This window comes from Astyanax mexicanus, chromosome 9 (assembly GCF_023375975.1).
Source record: "Astyanax mexicanus isolate ESR-SI-001 chromosome 9, AstMex3_surface, whole genome shotgun sequence".
NCBI classification, from domain to species: Eukaryota; Metazoa; Chordata; class Actinopteri; order Characiformes; family Acestrorhamphidae; genus Astyanax; species Astyanax mexicanus.
Window position 1 is genome coordinate 5,129,833 of NC_064416.1, and position 19,949 is coordinate 5,149,781.

The 19,949-nt window shown below is 35.8% G+C and overlaps 2 protein-coding genes across 6 annotated transcripts in view; one reads left to right on the top strand and one right to left on the bottom strand.

The window, feature by feature from the left end:
• myo7aa (myosin VIIAa) overlaps positions 1 to 7,592 on the top strand; it is a 92,407-nt gene extending 84,815 nt beyond the window's left edge. For both annotated transcript variants that reach the window (XM_049483715.1, XM_049483714.1), the window contains 6 exons: positions 99 to 205; positions 871 to 1,056; positions 2,570 to 2,686; positions 4,542 to 4,625; positions 5,339 to 5,458; positions 7,046 to 7,592. In XM_049483715.1, the coding sequence (XP_049339672.1) occupies positions 99 to 205; positions 871 to 1,056; positions 2,570 to 2,686; positions 4,542 to 4,625; positions 5,339 to 5,458; positions 7,046 to 7,138 (707 nt within the window). In that variant the 3' untranslated portion in view covers positions 7,139 to 7,592. The remainder of the gene's footprint in view (positions 1 to 98; positions 206 to 870; positions 1,057 to 2,569; positions 2,687 to 4,541; positions 4,626 to 5,338; positions 5,459 to 7,045) is intronic.
• Positions 7,593 to 13,355: 5,763 nt separating this feature from the next.
• gdpd4a (glycerophosphodiester phosphodiesterase domain containing 4a) overlaps positions 13,356 to 19,949 on the bottom strand; it is a 61,126-nt gene continuing 54,532 nt past the window's right edge. For 3 of the 4 annotated variants that reach the window (XM_049483723.1, XM_049483724.1, XM_022665966.2), the window contains exon 17: positions 19,637 to 19,726. In XM_049483723.1, coding sequence (XP_049339680.1) covers positions 19,721 to 19,726 — 6 coding nt within the window. In that variant the 3' untranslated portion in view covers positions 19,637 to 19,720. Of the gene's footprint in view, positions 19,727 to 19,949 lie in introns of all 4 variants that reach the window. The other variant, XM_022665965.2, reaches the window with a different exon arrangement.

The following is a 19,949-nucleotide window of genomic DNA, read 5'->3' on the forward strand; positions in this document are numbered from 1 at the left end:
GATTATTTTATTTTACTGTTAATCTACAATGCAGAATACAATTATTTTAAAATAATGAAAAAATTCTGAATTTAAGATGTCTATTTTCTGTTTATTAGGAATTGTGCCTTCATTGACCTATCAGGTGTTCTTTATGAAGAAGTTGTGGACGAACACGGTCCCAGGAAAAGATTCTTTTGCTGACTCGATCTTCCATTATTACCAGGTACATAAATGAATGTTTCTTAGAAATGATCACGCCATCACAGTGGTTTATTATAATATATGGACAGGATTAATGTGATTACTACAGAAAACTCTATCCACCTTCAGACAGAATGTAACAGTTTTAGCAGAATTTTCTTTTTTTACCTCTTTTATTTTTTTTTTATTTTGTCTTTCTATTTATTTAATTTTAGATTTTGCCTTTTAGACTTTTTATTTTTTTATTCATTTCATCCTTTTATTAGTTTTATTACTAGTTTTCATTTTTGCCTTATACCTCTTTATTTCATTTATTTAATCCTTTTATTTTTTTTATACCTTTTTACTTATTATTGTTATTTATTTTAGTTCCATCATTTACCTTTTTTTATAATTGTGGGGTTATTTTAGTTCTATATATTTTTTAATTGTGTTTATATTTTATTATTCTAATTATTTATCATATTATGCTATATCTGCATATCCTTTTATTCTGAATGATTTTATTTCTTCTTAATTAAATCTTATATTGTTTTCTTGGTGGTATAATTTGAACTGATTTTTCAGTCCTTTTAATTTTGTAAAGGCTCAGCTGCATTGAACATAAAGGGGTGCCCTCAATGGTTGGGTGATTGATTGATTGATTGATTGATTGACTAATTGATCTCTTGTCTTGTTTTGATCCAGGAGCTTCCTAAGTATCTTCGGGGCTACCACAAGTGCTCCAGAGACGAGGTCTTCCAGCTGGCAGCTCTGATTTACAGAGTCAAATTTGAAGATGACAAATCCTACTTTCCCAGCATCCCGAAAATGCTGAAAGAGCTGATTCCTCAGGATCTGATTCGCCAGCTCTCGCCTGACGACTGGAAACGGGTGAGTTACTCACTGTGAAAGAGTCTGAACTGAGATTTGTGTGTTTGTTAAATTGTATTCTGTACATTTAGAAGGTCTAGATTTGTTTGGTTTCGCACTGCAGTTTAGTGACTGAGAACATTAAAGAACTTTATAGCTACATTCTGTCTTTATCATAAGCGCGGGGGCGGAGTCTCTATATATTTTACACTGATTGATTTGTGGAATGTTCTAAGTTCAACATTCAAGTTGCTTTTCCAGGTGTTGTGTCAAATTCTGTCTTCCTGTCAGAATCCCACATCTAAATTAGTGTAACAGATTCCCCTTGGAATTATTTTTATTTATTTATTTCTAATAATAATAATAATAATAAAAGGTGCACTAAAAAAAACTTTAATTTTCCCATAAATTAGTGCACCTTATAATCCGGCGTCTTATGTATGAATTCTACCAGTCAGGTATTAAGGAGCAGTAAATCCACTCTGTTGAAGTACAGAGTTATACAGGAGTCTCAATGAAGTTTCTCCAGCACCAAGACTGGAGCAGTATTAGCGTTAGCCCATAACCGTGCTAAGCACTTGCTCTTTCGTCATTTAGAGGTGAGGATTAACGGCCTGTAGCCTGCTGCTAACCCTGCTTAGCACTGCTGGAGCAGCATTAGCATTAGCCGATGAACACTATCTCTTTCGTCTTTCAGAGGGGAGCATTATCTGACTGTAGCCTGCTGAATTAGCATTACCCACTAACCACGCTAAGCACTAACTCTTTTGCCTGTTTACTGTGTTAAAAAAGCTATGCGGATTAAACAGCTAGCTGATATCACCCCAGCGATGTCTAACTGTGGCCAGCACTAGTGGTTGGCTACTAATGCTAATGCTGCTGCACCCAGCCTTAGTGGATATCTGGAAATCTAAATTTACTGTAAATAAACAGAATCGCTTTACTCACCCAAATAAACAGTTTTCAGGAGAGAAATCTGTGTAGATTCACATCCAGCGCTCATTACAATTTTGTTTACTTAGCTTAGATTAGCTTAGATCTGTTCCTTACCAGTGTTGCAAAATGCGTTTTATAATGTGCCTTACAGTGCAACAAATACGGCAATAATGAAAATACAAATAAAAAGCCTTATTTATATTGCACCTTTTATACATTAAATTACAGCTCAAAGTGTTTTACATACAGATAGGTGAACAGAACACCAGTAAAATTTAGAAAAGAAATAAAAGAAACAAGTATATTGAAATAAACAATTACGAATAAAGACAATAAAAAATAGAATAACATAAAATAACAAGATCACCTCTTTTGGTCAGACCAGATTTGCGTTCATTTCCTTGGATGGATTTTCGTTCTTTTGTCTGGATCGTGTTTCTTTGCACGTTAAACACCTCTTTTGGTCCAGACCATCAGATATTTAGCTACAAAATCCCATTTGGTTCATTTTATATCTGCTCTTAGATATTGGAGGTGTTATCTTAGTGTTCCATCATTGGGTCTGATTTGTGCTGTGATATTGTTTTTTTTAATGCAGTCGGTTGTGGCGTACTTCAACAAACATGCCGGGAAGTCGAGGGAGGAGGCCAAGCTGCTGTTTCTGAAGATCATCTTTAAGTGGCCAACGTTTGGCTCTGCCTTCTTTGAAGTGAAGGTAACTTTCACTTACTGTACAGACAGATTCGGATCTACAGTACTGAAGAACATGGGTTTATTAGCCTTTCTTTGTTTCTAATGAATATTACAAATAAAAATATATATTAGAAATGTTTTAAGAGTTTTTGAATATTCCCTATCATGAACAGATAACTTGATCTAAATTGATGTTATTGATTTAATATAAAAAATCTAATAAACTATATAGGCATTGTTAGCCTGTGCCTCTGGGTGCCAGCAGAGGGCATTATATTGACAGAGTGCTATTAGTGAGCACAACACCAGGGGCTAATAAGCACCAACCTGCCCCATTATATTATAAATATACAGCTCTGGAATAAAATAAGAGACCAATTCAGTTTCTGAATCAGTTTCTCTGATTTTGCTATTTATAGGTTTATGTTTGAGTAAAATAAACATTGTAGTTTTATTCTATAAACTACAGACAACATTTCTCCCAAATTCCAAATATAAATATTGTCATTTAGAGCATTTATTTACAGAAAATGAGAAATGGCTGAAAAAACTAATAACTCTGGTTTTTAATCACAGTTTTTATGCATCTTGGCATCATGTTCTCCTCCACCAGTCTTACACACTGCTTTTGGATAATTTTATGCTGCTTTACTCCTGGTGCAAAAATTCAAGCAGTTCAGTTTGGTGGTTTGATGGCTTGTGATCATCCATCTTCCTCTTGATTATATTCCAGAGGTTTTAAATTTGGTAAAATCAAAGAAACTCATCATTTTTAGGTAGTATCTTATTTTTTGTTCCAGAGCTGTATGTATATATAAGAGTAATACAAATAATAACTAAATACATGTAACAATATATTTGCGCTGCACAATATATCGCTTCAACATTCCCATTGTAATGTGGGCCTGTGGAAAAAGTGCAGGTAGTGCAATATCACACATTTTTAAATGTACACTTTTATTATTTTCCAATCCCTGCCTACAAAAGGTAGGATACATTTGCCCAGAGTTTGGAGCGTATTATTAATACTGTGACAGCAATGATTCTGGTGATGTCTAGTGAACGGTCCTGTGGTTTTTAATCATCACAGTTTGATTTTTAATATCGCTAAATTAAATATATGTATTAAATATATGTAAATAATGTATTTAATATATTTATATATGTTTTAACTCTTCAGCATAGTAGATTAATACTAAAATCATCCAAACTATGAGGAAAAAGATATGGAATTATTTACTAAACAAAAAAGTGTTAAACATTATTTTTTAGATTCTTCAAAGTAGCTCCTCTTGTTTAGATAGAGACAGTTTTGCACATCTCTGCTGGATTTTCTCAGTCAGCTTTATGAGGTAGAGTCACCTGGAATTCAGGCTTTCAGTTAACAGCTGTGCTGAACTCATCAAGAGTTAATTACTTGAATTTCTTGTCTCTTAATAAAGTGTTTGAGAGCATCAGTTAAAGTAAAGTAGTGAAGAGGTAGAGTTACAGGTGTACAGTGAATAGTGAATATTTGAGTAATGTTCTAATCCAGATTATGAGAAGCAAGAACTACTCAACTAAATAAAGATAAAAGGACAGTCAGGTTAGTCGCAAAGACCATCAAAAACATGATGGAACTGTCTCTCATCAGGACTGCTCCAGGAAAGGAAGAGTTTCCTGTTATACAAGATACGAGTTACCAGCCTCAGAAACCACAAGTTAACAGGAGACACTTTGTACCAGAGTACAGCCGGAACAGGAGCTTTATATGATGCAGATTGATCGCCCGTTTCCTCTGGGGAGGTGAGGCAGGCAGTGCCAGGGCAGACTCCCTGCTACTGAACAGGGCATCAGTTGGCACAGTGACTCCATTTCCTCTCATTTCCCCTCTGCAGCAAACCACCGAGCCCAACTTCCCAGAGATCCTGCTGATCGCCATCAACAAACACGGAGTCAGCCTCATAGACCCCAAGACCAAGGTGTGTGACAGTGGATGAGTGTGTTTAATATGGAACACTTTATCTTTATAGCTATTTATAATAGCTTATGTAATAGTAGGTCCTAGTGAATCTCCAAAAATAAGAATATCATTGAAAAGTTACTTTATTTCAGTAATTCAGTTCAAAATGTGAAATTCATATATTATATAGATGTATGAAACACAGAGTGATCTACTTTAAGACTTTATTTCTTTAATTGTTGATTATTATGGCTTACAGCCAATGAAACCCCAAAAAGAAAATTAGAATATTATGACCAATTGGTACTTTTGGCAGTGTGGGCAGTGTGCCAAGTCCTGCTGGAAAATGAAATCCACATCTCCATAAAAGTTGTCAGTAGAGGGAATTCATATTATGTAGAGTTTTACTGTAATAAAGTAACTTTTCAATGATATTCTATTTTTTGTGATGCAATTGTATTGAAATAAATGGCAATGTATATGACATTGAACATTTAAATGTTTTTTTTATTTTTTATATAACATCTATTGTCAAAAGTGCTTGCATAAGCTATAAACTATATTTATAAATGCTTATGAATGTGCTTTGAAGCTCTTATGTAGCTACGATTCAAAGTGTTACCAGTTATTTGGATGTAAGAGTGTAAGCAACTAAGTTGCACAAACTCAGTTGCACACACAAAATTTGTGCCTGTGAATTATGAATTTGTACATTCTGTCTCTGATTTTTAGGACATTTTAACAACTCATCCCTTCACAAAAATCTCCAACTGGAGCAGTGGAAACACCTACTTCCACATCACCATCGGAAACCTGGTGCGAGGGAGCAAGCTACTGTGTGAGACCTCACTGGTAAGAGAAATATAGGTTGTTTAAACTTTTTTTTGTCTTCAAAGACAACATTTTTGATATTGCTGTGTAGCTCATCCTCCATGCCACACAGTAGCATCCATCACCTGGGGTACCACGGCAACCATCTTACAACACTGTAGCAACCACCTAATAACCATTTAGCAACAGCATAACCTCCATCTATGAACAACATAGCAACCACTTAGTAACACTGTATAAACAAACTGGAATACCACAGCAACCATGTATGCAAAACTCACTTTTAGTGTACTTTTATATTTCCACTTGGGTCTCGACTGCCCCTATAAACACTTCAAGCTCCAGAAAAAATGAATGTTAAGATTTAGCAGAGGGTCAAATAGGATTGCATTGCATTGAGTTAGACTCATAATAACAAAATAATCAAAACATTTTATCAGATTTTGTCAGTGATTTAAAAATGTATCTGAAATGGTAATCCGACCTTTGATTTATCACATAAATATACAGATCTGGAAAAAATTGAGAACAGATCAGTTTTTCTGATTTTGCTATTTATAGGTTTATGTTTGAGTAAAATGAACATTGTTGTTTTATTCTATAAACTACAGACAACATTTCTCCCAAATTCTAAATAAAAAATATTGTCATTTAGAGCATTTATTTGCAGAAAATGGGAAATGGCTGAAATAACAAAAAAGATGCAGAGCTTTCAGACCTCAAATAATGCAAATAAAACAAGTTCATATTCATAAAGTTTTAAGAGTCCAGAAATAATCAATATTTGGTGGAATAACCCTGGTTTTTAATCACAATTTTCATGCATCTTGGCATCATGTTCTCCTCCACCAGTCTTACACACTGCTTTTGGATAACAACAAAATTAAAAATTCAAGCAGTTCAGTTTGGTGGTTTGATGGCTTGTGATCATCCATCTTCCTCTTGATTATATTCCAGAGGTTTTCATATACATCATTTTTTTATCATTATTTTTTTTTCCAGAGCTGTGTATAAATAGGATCATAAAAGTTTGGGACCCTAAACTCATACATTACCCACTGCCCCTCCCAAACTACCCCTCCCATTTTCTAGCCTTTTTCTAATTTGAAATAAGGGTCAGCTAAACTCTAGGATTTAGTGCACCTTATTTTTATTATTAATAGCTGAAAATTGTTCCTTTGTAGTAACGAAACATACCAGTCCTGCTTAAAATTTTATAAACCATTTCCTAACCCTTAAAAAACGCTTTTATTGTGGTAATTTCTGCCTCTGCAGCTCCTCTCAGGTTTAACTGTGCTATAGGCGTGGATGATGTGACCATGTAGTTTGTTACGAAGATGTATTACAATATGTTGGTCCAATCATCTGCGTCTTACTGCTATCAGAGGCACGCTGCTGCTGCTGCTGCTGCTGCTCAGCCAATCAGCTCTCCCTCCTTCCCACTTCTAAACCCATACATCATCCAGTGCTCCTTCCAAACTACCCCTAACATTTTTTAGCCTTTTTCTAGTAAGAGCTAAGGATGTAAGGGGTTTTCGTGCCTCTTTAAGAAGAGCTGCTTAGAGAAGATCACAGTTAAGCATCTTTCTCTCCATTCCTTCACCGCAGGGCTACAAAATGGACGACCTGTTGACGTCCTACATCAGCCAGATGCTGACCACCATGAGTAAGCAGCGGAACTCACGGGGAAACAGCAAGTGAACGTCTTACTGGCGGGAGGCGGCGGAGCTGGTGCGTCTGCTGCGGCCCATGGGTCAGCCCTGCAGCTGGAGCCAGACCTTCGCCTGGCAGATGTGGAGGATGAGCCGCAGCCCCTCCGCCAGCTCCCTCGGCTCCGGATTCTTCCACCTGGATGATGATGATGATGATGATTATTACAATGATGATGATGATGATAATGATGCTGTTTCATCGCCCTCCACTGAGGACACCTACCTCTGACTGGGCCTGGTGCTGGACTCTGTGCTGCCGGCCACAATGCTGCTGCTCGCCTCCCGCCTACTGACTTCTAATAATGTTAATTATGATGATAATAATATTTCTAATGTTAATAATAATGTTATAATGATATGTAGCGCCTTTCTAAAGCTCAAGGACACTTTACAGAGCATGAGCAGCCTAACAACAATGAGAAGAAGAAGAAGAAGAAGAAGAAGAAGAAGAAGAAGAACACAAAAGGAAAAAACAGCACGGGGAGATACAAACACATGAACAGCTTAAAGAAGGTCTTTAAGGTCTGTGTGGAATTGTACTAAAAAAGAGCACATACCAGTATTTTTGGGTACAAAGTCATTTTTTCCACTATTATTATATATAAATAATATAAAAACTATAATAAGGAACATCTGTAGTGATGCATTCATAGAGGGGTTACAGTAAGTCGTATATAATTGTGTATATAATCCTACTTATGTGTTTCTAAAAACACTCATCGTCCTAAAAATTATCTGCACCCAAAAGGATGTGCCGAATCACAGTGCTGTTCGTACAAAAGGAAGATAAATGTGACCAGGAATAATAAATAATAAATAAATATTTACCGTATTTTTCGCACTATCAATAAACATCTATTTTCTGGTCTATTTTAAGACATAAGGCGCACCAGATTATAAGGCACATTTTATGCAACACTAATAACTGAGTGGCGAGACCTGTAAAGCTAAAATAAGTTAAGTAAACAAAACAATTCTTAAAAAAAAAAAGTTTCGGACAAGTCAGACAAGTCAAACAAGCGCTGGATGTTAATCTGCACAGATTTCTCTCCTGAAACCTGTTTATTTTGTTGAGTAAAGCCCTTCCATTTATTTACAGTAACCTTAGATTTCCAGGTTTCCACTAAAGCTGCATTAGCATTAGCGGCTAACTGCTACCTCAATAAATATGACCAAGAGTTTCCATATCAGTCAAAATAGCTCAGCATAGTCAACCAGAGAAGGAATTGAACCCCAGTGTCCAACATGAGCTACCCTCTCATGTGGGATACTGGTAACTAGCGGTTAACTAGTAACTCTGAGTGTTCTTGTAAACCACAATAGCTAGCGGTTTACTCCGCGTAGCTTGTTTTAACCCGGTAAACATGCAGACTACAGTCCGATATACTCACCTCTAAACAGCGAAATAGCTAGCGCTGTGGTTAGCAGCTAATGCTAATACTGCACCAGCAGTGCTATCCAGGGTTAGCAGTAGGGTACAAGCCGATAATTCTCATTTCTGAACCGCAAAAGAGCTACCTCTGTGGTTAGCAGCTAATGCTAATACTGATCCAAAAGTGCTATACGGGATTAGCAGTAGGGTGCAAGCCGATAGTACCCTGAACCTCTGAACAGCCAAAGAGCTAGCACTTCGTGTGATTAGCAGCTAATGCTAATTCTGCTGGAGAACTAAACTGAAACTCCTGTATAACTCTGTACTTCAGCAGAGTGGCTTTACTGCTTTTTAATACCTGACTGGTAGAATTCATACATGAGGCTCACCTGATTCTAAAGCTCACTGACTATTTTTGGGGAACATTAAAGGATTTTAAGTGCACCTTATAGTGGGAAAAATACGGTATTTTAATTTATATTAGTTTATGGTATTTAGCTGATGCTTTTATCCAGAGTGACCTACAAGGTTATTCCTATTACAGAGCCGAGCCAATGTAGTGTAATTAGGAGTCTTGCCCAAGGACTCTTATAGGTGTAGTGCAGCATTCAGTCACCCAGAGCGGGAATTGAACCCCAGTCTCCCACATGATAGTGCCTCCAAGTATGGATTCGTTTGTCATTTACTCCAAGACAAAAGCAGGAATCATCACTAAAAAGTTACTCCATGACAGTCTGGCACTACTACCCACCAAGTTTCATTCCTGTCGATTGATTCCTTCTGGGTGCATCTCTATTTTTTAGTGATGAGTGTGTAGGGTTTACGTACATTAAGAAGCAGCAGGTATTTGTTTAGTTGGACTGCATCTCCAAAAATTAGAATATCATTGAAAAGTTACTTTATTTCAGTAATTCTGTTCAAAATGTGAAACTCGAGCAGTTTGGACTGTGTGTCTCTCCACTCTTCCTCCAGACTCTGCTCCCTTGATTTACTTTAAATGAAATGTAAAATTTACTGATGATCAGTGATGGTTTGGAGAGACATGTCATCTGCTGGTGTTGATCCACTGTGTTTTATTATCAAGTCTAAAATCAGTGCAGTTTTGGTTTCCCACAAAATCTTACAGCACTTCATGCTTCCCTCTGCTACTGACAACTTTTATGGAGATTTGGATTTTATTTTCCAGCAGGATTTGACACACTCTCCACACTGCCAGTGTAGTACCAATTTGTCTTATATAATATTCTAAATTTCTGATAAATAAATGCCTAAAATAGATCACTCTGTATGTAATACATTTATATAATATGAGTTTCACATTTTGAACTAAATTACTGAAATAAAGTAACTTATGTTCAATGATATTATTTTTTATTTTTTTATATAAAAAAATATTTTTTTTTATATTTTTTATTTTTATTATTTATTTTTGAGATGCACTAGTATATGATGTAATACATTTCCCTCCAAAAATATTGGAACAGTGAGGCTGATCCCTTTATTTTTGCTGTAGACTGAAAAAACTTGAGTTTGACAGTAGAACATATATGTGACAAAAACACAAATATGTGACAAAAGATCACATTTCAATGAATTTATGTCTGGATCTGGACAGTTTAGAAGATAGATTAAAGTGAAAATGACTTAATATTTAATTGCATTTTTTTTGCTTGCTATAACTGCATCAAGTATTCCTATTTTGTGATGGTTTTCCAGGCTTTCCCTGCAGCCTTTTTCAGCTGGTGTTTAGGGGGGGGGGGTACTCCCTTCAGTCTCCTCTCCAAGAAGTAAATGCATGCTCTATAAAAAGGCATCGTCTCTATCAGGAGTCGGCTATTAAGTTTGGCCGCGGGCCAGATATTTTCCAAGCTATTATGTGGCGGCCACAAAAAAAAAAAATCTGTTTTGTAAAATGAAGTGTAATGGGATGTGTTACAGACTAGTAGCTCTCCAGCCAGAGGGTTGTTGAACCCAATTGAAGAACAGTTGATCTTAAAGCAGGTAAACCCAAGAACCCGTGTCGTCAGGGTCATGTACACTACTACTGCCCCGGCTAGTGAATTGGAACACAGCCGAAAAAAAAAACATCCTTATAAGGAGATAGGGCGCCACAAGAAGGGGCGGAAAAACGAGAACAGGTGGAAACTACATTCAGGCCGAGTGTGACAGAGAGAGAGACAGGGGAGTATTTATATTATATTTATATTATTATATATATAATTATATTATTATAAATATATATATATATATTTTTTTCAATCTGGAGATTAATTATGCCAGTCTAAAAAAAACTTTCACTTCTTGCCCCTTGATGAAATCCTTTTTCTCATATTCATCTTTTAATATCAAACACAAATGTTTTCAGTCTACAGCAGAAATAATATAATTTGAGCTCAATGTTTCAGTGTGTTTAGAGTGGACTGTTTATGATTTAGTTCTTCTTCCTCTTTATTATTATGATCAAACACAAAATTAATGCGATCAACCTGCTATTTTCTGAACTACAGTCGTGGAAAAATTTACAGCACAGTAATGATGGAGGGTTTGGTGGACGGTTTTGTAAGACTTGTATGTGTGTATGTATTGTATTTGTGAGTGAGATTTGGAATTGTGTAAACTGTTTTTATTTTATTTTATATTTTAGTCTTTTGTTGGAAGCCTTAATTTGTTCTCCTCATTTTTTTCTGTAAGTACTTTGTTTTATAGCTTTGAGGACTGTGAAATAGATTGGAATAAGCTTGTTTATTTCTGGAATCTCTTTCAAATTTATTTTAAATGTTGGGTATGTGTGTATCTTGAGTTTTCCACAAGGTGAAGTAGCTGTTCCTGAAGATTCAGCGAGGGCACCTCAGCAGTACTGGGTCACTGGGTAAGTCAGAGTGGAGTTAGGAAACTCCTGGCCTTATTTTATAATCACGTAAAGGTGAGAACTGGGTTGGGGATAAGTCTAACCTATTTCCTGATGCTTTAGATCATTGTTTTTCATGTGGCTTAACACACTTTTTTGTGTTAAACCTCAAAAAAGGGTGTTAAGCCACATGAAAAACAACGATCTAACCTTCAGGAATTAGGTTAGACTTCAGCTGACCCAGAACTGCGGTGCAGGTGTTGGGTGTATTTCGGGTCAGGTGAAAACTCAAAATTTAATATACATAATATACATCTAAAAAAATAGAATATCATTCAGTTAAAAATGTGAAACTCATATATTATATACAAGAGTTGAACAATGAAACTGAAACACCTGTCATTTTGGTGTGGGAGCTTTCATGGCTAAATTGGAGCAGCCTGGTGGTCAATCTTCATTAATTGCACATTGCACCAGTAAGAGCAGAGTGTGAAGGTTCAATTAGCAGGGTAAGAGCACAGTTCTGCTCTAAATATTGCAATGCACACAACATTATGGGTGACATACTAGAGTTCAAAAGAGGACAAATTGTTGGTGCAAGTCTTTGTGATGCATCAAGAGCCACGGTATCCAGGGTAATGTCAGCATACCACTAAGAAGGCCCAACCACATCCAACAGGATTAACTGTGGATGCTGTAAGAGGAAGCTGTCTGAAAGGGATGTTCGGGTGCTAACCCGGATTGTATCCAAAAAACATAAAACCACGGCTGATCAAATCACGCAGAATTCAATGTGCACCTCAACTCTCCTGTTTCCACCAGAACTGTCCGTCAACACAATAAATTATTGTGCTCTAAAACCAGGTGTTTCAGTTTCATTGTCAAACCCCTCTGAATGTATTACACACAGAGTGATCTATTTTAAGCGTTTATTTCTTTTATTGTTGATGATTATGGCGTACAGCCAATGAAAAACCAAAAATCAGTGTCTCAAAAAAATTTGAATATTAAATATAAAACCAACTGAAATCCACTTTTGCACGTCACACTTGTCAGATTTTTATTCATTGTTACAAATTTGAAAAACATTTATTTTTGTTCCACAATTATGTGCTACTTTGTGTTGGTCCATCACTTAAAATCTCAATTAAATACTTTTAATTTAGTGGTTGTAAAGTGACAAAATATGTGTGTGTGGGGGGGGGATTAAACTGAAACAGTTTTTTTATATAATTTTTTTATTATATATATATATACTTTTTTTGTGTATTAAACTGGATCTAGTCTTGTAGAAAGGTGAAAGTAACAACAAATTTAACTGTAAATGCAGTAAAAGAGTGATTAATTTTGGTTATGCCTTAGAAGAACCATTTTTAATATAGAGATACATAAAACTGAGGGTTCTTTAATTGTAGTAGGGGCTTTATAAGAAGCCAAAAGTGATTATTTCACTCCATTTATTACTCCATTAGCTCCATTTTTATAGCTTTACAAGACATGTCATCTGCTGGTGTTGGTTCACTGCTGATTGATAACATTTATGGAGATGCAGATTTCATTTTCTAGCAGGACTTGGCACACTGCCCACACTGCCAAAAGTACCAATTGGTCTAATATAATATTTCCACTCTTTCCCCTCATCACTCCTAGGGTGATGTGGATCAGCACAAGGCTGCGTCTGTGAGCTGATGTATCACAACTGAGTCGCTGTGCTTTCCTCCGAGTGTTAGCGCTGTGATGCTACTCGGTAATGCTGCATCATCAGCAGCAGTTCAAAAGTCTGACTTCACATGTATCGAAGGAGGCATGTGCAGGTCTTCACTCTCCTTTTTATATTTCAGAATGTCTATGCTACCGTCTGGCTCTTTCTCTTTAGTTATGCTGTTAAAGTTTACACAGATCTGCCGCAGTCATTAGCCACACTCACAGATTCTCTGCACTCCACCAATCAGATCAGTAGGAGGAAAAAAACACACAAGACAAGTCTTAATCAGAATACCTTTTAATTTCAGTATGATCATTTGATATTTACAGCCATACAATAGTTACAGTAAAATAAATGCATAAAGACAAGTTGTAATAAATATAGAATTATATCACGTCTCATATACGCAGCTGGCGAGTCCGTTGTTGGGGAAACTGATATGTGGAGTGTATTTAAGAGAGAAACACACAGCATTCCTGGCTGTTGTAGCGCTGGCTGATCGGCTGCTGGTTCGGCTGGATATATATAATATACTATATATATATATATATATACACAGCTCTGAAAAAACAAGAAACCACTTAAAAATGATGAGTTTCTTTGATTTAACAAAAAAATAAAAACCTCTAGAATATAATTAAGAGGAAGATGGAGGATCACAAGCCATCAAACCAAACCAGGAGTAAAGCAGCATAAAGTTATCCAAAAGCAGTGTGTAAGACTGGTGGAGGAGAACATGACAAGATGCATGAAAACTGTGATTAAAATCCAGGGTTATTCCACCAAATATTGATTTCTGATCTCTTAAAACTTTATAATTATGAACTTTTCTTCTTGAAGCTCTGTATCTTTTTGTTATTTCAGCCATTTCTCATCTTCTGCAAATAAATGCTGTAAATGAAAATATTTTCATTTGGAATTTGGGAGAAATGTTGTCTGTAGTTTATAGAATAAAACAACAATGTTCATTTTACTCAAACATAAACCTATAAATAGCAAAATCAGAGAAACTGATTCAGAATCTGAAGTGTTCTCTTAATTTTTCCCAGAGCTGTATATAAAGTATTTATTGTAGCAGCTTATGAAACGTATGAAAGTGCTTCAGGTGCATTATGTGGAAAAGTGCTGCAGCGTCACGAGCACTATGGTGGCCTGCAGCCATGTTACAAAACAATAAATCTACACTGCATCTTTATTAATATTTAACTTTTTAACAAACATAGCAAAAAAATAAACTTTAGCCACTGATTGTGACCTTATGAACATGAGATTAGAAAAGGCTAATTTGCTGCTATTTCTATATATATAGGGCCAGTAAGCAGTTCGGTAAATTAAAACAATAATGTTTGAATTCCACAAACAGTACCAGTCAAAAGTTTGGACACACCTTCCCAATTTAATGTTATTTTATTATTTTCCTACATTATAAATTAATACTAAAGTGATTCAGACTATGAAGGAACACATAAGGAATCATGTAGTAACTTAAAAGTGTTAAACAAACCAAATAAATACTCTGCTTAAACTTTACTTGTTTTATCTTTGATCAACATTTTAATTTGTTTGATGATCTAAAACATTTTTTCTTACAAAAAAAAGAAAAAATGAAGGCACAATCACTTTTTTCACACCACTGTATATATCGTCGCTGTCCAATAAAAAACTTTAAAAATAACCTGAAATAAACCCTTTTTACATTGACTTCCATTGGAAGTTTAGAAGGTTTTTTCTCTCTTCTGTAAAGTAGCTTTTTTTTTTTAGAGATACTATTTTTCATTGGACAGTGATGATATACAGTATATGGTTTCTGAAGCAGGTAACTCTGATGGACTTATCCTGTACAACAGAGGAAATTCTTGCTCTTCCTTTTTTAAAACAGGGCTGATGAGTGCCAGTTCCATCATAATGATTTTGTTGGTCTTTGCGACTGCACTTGAGAACTAAGTGACCTTCATTTCTTAAATTCTTCTTAAAATAATGAAAAAAATACTGAATTTAAGGTGTGTCCAAACTTTTGACTGGTACAGTATGTTTTCTGCACAACCAATATTAGCCTGCATTTCGGACATCAGGCACAAACCTTTTAAAACGAAGATTGTATGAATTTTTTAGTTATGGTCCCGATTTACATTAAGTGTTGCTTAAAACTGTGTAGTTACATGTTAAGAATCCTGTAACAACTACATGTAGGCCTGTCCCAATAATTGCAACATCGATTTATCATACATTAAATGAACATGACCTCAATAATATTTGATAATCGTGATATAGTCTGTTGTATTTATTTGTATGTTTGTTCACATATATAACATATAAGAGTGAACAGTATTTTTAGCCAGTCATGCTCCAATAAATCTGACTCCATACACAGAGTGTGGACTAAAGTAGGTGAAAAAATAAGTATATAACTCCAAAACTAATTATAATAAATGATTAATTCAAATTTTGCTGTCTTTAAAAAGTGTATAATTGCTTTTTTATGCTATTTTGTTATCATTATGTCAATGGCATTTAATAGTCTTAAAATTACAAAAATATCGTATATTGCAATAATTTCTGGACATTATATCGTCCACAAAGTATTCTTATCGTGACGGGCCTGACTATATGTTAATTTTGGTTCATTACAGATAGATTACAGTAGTACAGACTATATGAATATTACTGTAATCCGCCTGTAACACCTGTAAATACGTTACCTACTGTTAGACTGTTGTGTTGTATGGATTACTGATGTGTAACTACACAGTTCATCCCAGTAGAAACTGACAGGCAGGTTAATAACAACAACATAAAACAAACAACCCTGTGTGTTTAATCCTGTTTACACCTGATAATTTAATGTGACTTGTATTCAGAACAGCTGTATTTATACTAAGACTGAATTACACACAGCTCCACTCTATTCACTAATTAACTAATTAAGTTAAGCCTTTTGAAGGCACTGAATTGGTTGCACTGGATTTTATTTAGGAGGTACAGAGTAAAAAGGGGGCTGAATACTTTTGCACGTCACTTTTTTCACAGATTTTTATTTATTATAAAAAAAATTGAAAACCATGATAAAACCATTTATGTTCGTTTCATTTCACAATTATGTGCTACTCTGTGTTTGTCCATCACTTAAAATCTCAATTAAATACATTTAAATTTGTGATCGTACAAAAAGTGACAAAATGTGAAAAAAAAATATGTTCAAGGGGTATGAATACTTTTGCACGCCACTATATTCTCAAACCTCCTCCTGAAATGTCTGGATTAAACTTCATTTATCAGTTTTTATTTGTATTATACTAGTTCTAGTCTTGTGGTAAAGTAGTGATGTTACTTTTTCAAAAATCTTCATGTCCAAATTCATCTGTAAATGCAGTAAAACAGTGATAAATAATGGTCATGCCATAGAAGAACTATTTTTAATATAGAGATATGTAAAAGTGAGGGTTCTGTGATTTATATAAAAGGTTATATATGGAGCCAAAGGTGATTATTTCTGGAGCTTTATAAGCCATATAAAAGCATCAGCTGTAAATAGGATCTTCACTCAGTCTAACAGTGGAATTACCGTATTTTTCAGACTATATGGCGCACTTAAAAACCTGTCAAATATCGTCAGTGCATCTTATAATCTGTTCCGTCTTTGTATGAATTTTACCAGTCAGGTATTAAGGAGCAGTAAAGCCACTCTGCTGGAGTACAGCATTATAAGGGTGAGTTTCAGTGAAGTTTCTCCAGCACTAAGGCTGGGTGCAGCAGCATTAGCATTAGCCGCTAATTGCAGCACAAGCTCTTTTTCCCATTCAGAGGCAAGTATATTGGACTGTAGTCTTCATGTTTGTTGTGTTAAAACAAGCTAGGGTTAGAGATAAACCGCTAGCTGATAGCACCCTGGTTTACCAGAACACTCAGCGTTCCTCAGTTAGCTCTATCGTGTGTAGATTTTGGTTATCGATTAATCTGTTGATTATTTTTCCGATTAGTCAACGATTATTTTCTTGCCCTCCATCTGTGCTTGCTGTGGGTACAACTTCTGTATCTAGCTTTCTCTATCTTTACTTCAAATACTGTTGTATTTGGACACTTTTGGAGATTTAACATTTAGTTAACACTGAACATTTGCCCTTATCGGGCAGCAGTTATATCCCGTTTGCGCTGCGGTTAGCGGCTAATGCTAATGCTGCTGCACCCTGCCTTAGTGCTGGAGAAACTTCACTAAAAACTCACCCTCAGAAAAAATATTGAAAATCTAAACTTACTGAACATTCAGCGCTTGTTTGACAAAAAAAAAAAAAGTTTTTTTTTTTTTTTTAAAGAATTACAGTTTTGTTTACTTGGGCGATTCCCCTCAGCTTCCCTATTAGAAGGGAAACATGGAGACACTCTTGCTCACTTTGATGTTGCATCCTTACTAGTGTCGCTTAATATGCCTTATTATCCAGTGCACCATATATATATACGAAAATAGACCAGAAAATATATGCTTATTGATGGTGCACCTTATAATCTGAATAATACGGTAATGGGCATTTGGCTGCGGTTGGTTTTAGCTCATGGCAACAGAACAGAAGCTGAATAAACGTTTTATTTTTTCATTTGTTTTTGTTTTTTTGCTTCATGCTTAATAAGTAAGTGCTTGTTGATAAGCTACATTCAATGCTAAGGAGTATTTCATTACCATTAAAATCCTAATGTAGCAAAATCTTTATCTATACATGTATACGTTTACACAAGAGTACGGTAAAGCCGTCACACACCGGATACACCGCACCACGCTACACCCCGCGGTACAACACCATGCTCAACAATTTCAGCAATTCTAAACCATGGTTTTTATTGGAAATTTGCACACTGGTGTTAAAACCACATGCTGGTGCTCAAGGACACTTAGCATTGTTTAATTCCTCAGCTAATTACACAGCTACTCTTGTTTATTACATTAAATAACAAAAATAAACTAATTATACTCAGCTTGCTTTACCTTAAAATCTTCAATATGAACAAATTGTGCAATATGGCACACTGACTTAACCCTTTCAGGCAAGCGCAAAGGATTTCTTTTAACCCTCCTGTTATGTTCATTTGTCAGAACCAGCAGTGGTGTTCCCGGGTCATACTGACCCATCGCATGTTTAATTATCCAAAAGGTATCTGAAAAAATCCAACAAGCAGTGTGAATATTTTATTAATAACACCATTACTAATTATTCTATCAATAGAATCAATATTTAGTGCAATATTGTTCCTTACCTCTAACAGGTAATGCTTCAATTAGGATAATTCACTCGTTTTTTTATAAAAGAAAAATACATGTTAAACCTTTTTTTAATGTTTCCCTACTTTATTACTTTTGAAAGACCAACATATAAAACAGTAGTTTTACATAACACTGAAACATAACATTGCAATCTTGTTTTAGTTTAATATTTGCAGGGGGTGGTTGTTGCAAATATGTGAGATTAACCATTTTCATATTATATGTTGATTAAACTAATTAAGGCAAGCAGAAGAAGTTTCATACTGGAAAAAAAAATACTTTTAACTTTTTTTTTTATCTTCAAATTTCAAGCTGAGTCAATTTGACCCGTAACATAACAGGAGGGTTAAAATGTTGTCATTTAATAAGCCATGAAATAACTCCTACGCTGGCCAGAACATCCCTGTTAGCAGGACCAGATTCAGCTTTCTCATAGGGGTCCTAAACATAATCAAGCTTTGTGTATCTCTTGATCCGAGTCTCTACAAACTATTTTAAAGTAAAAAACAAAGCAACGAAGCACTGTTGTAAATCGCTCTAGATAAGGACATCTTCTAAATACTGTAAATGTAAAAGTTTCTGGTTGGTTCTGATGCTCGACTGTATGATGAGATGTTCTCTTAAACTATTGCTCATTTATAAATGGCAAAACTTATTACACAAAACGATTATTTTAGGAAGTTGTTGATATGCAAATTACCCATTATGGCGCTCTCCTTTCAGCACATCATTGTGCAGTATAGCATGGCATGGTGCATCAGTGCATCAGGTGTGCAACAGACTCACGTTTCCCCGTATTTCTCATTTCAGTAGATCTGCTGATGAGCGAGAATGAATGAGATTCTTCTCCAATTTATATACGACTTACATTCGTACTTACTCCATCCCTACGCATCACGTAACGGCCAGCAGGAGGCGCCAAGCAGTTTCTCACGCCCTAACTTAACGATTAAAACTCCCGTGACGTAATGTTCCGTAACGTGACGTAATGTTCCGTAATGTGACGTAATGTTCCGTAACGTGACGTAATGTTCCGTAATGTGACGTAAATGTTCTGTAACGTTCTGTAAATGCTGGAGTTCTCCTCTGTGTTCAGGTAGAAGATGCTGGTTGCTCCGTGTTCAGTCACTTTGCATATGATGTCACGCGCGCTGCGTCAGTCTGGAAGCGAATGCGTGGTTGATGGATCCGGACTGGACGGATGAGTGTCTCAGAGTGGGCAGCAGATAATCAGCACACAGTCTTTGCTGAGACCTCCGACCCCTCTGGAGCTCCTCCCCCCACACGGCCGGGCTCAGACCGGCGGCTCCTCGGAGATGGTGGGTAAATTGGGCGAGGTTGGCTGGCTCCGCCCCTCCCCTCGGACGCTGAGGCTCGAGATGGACCACACGTCGCTCAGTTCTGCCAAAAAGAGAAGTTAAATCAGTACAGTGGAGTTATGGAGGTAAATCAGAAAGCAAAGTTACTCTGTTGAGCACAGTGGCTGTATGTTCATATATGTGATGCTATTTGGAATAATATTAGATAATCTAATGCTTTCATATAACATAGAGAAAACAGCATCCAGGCCTGTCATGATCATTTTTTGTTGTCTCAGAAATGATTGCGATAAACGAAATTATCA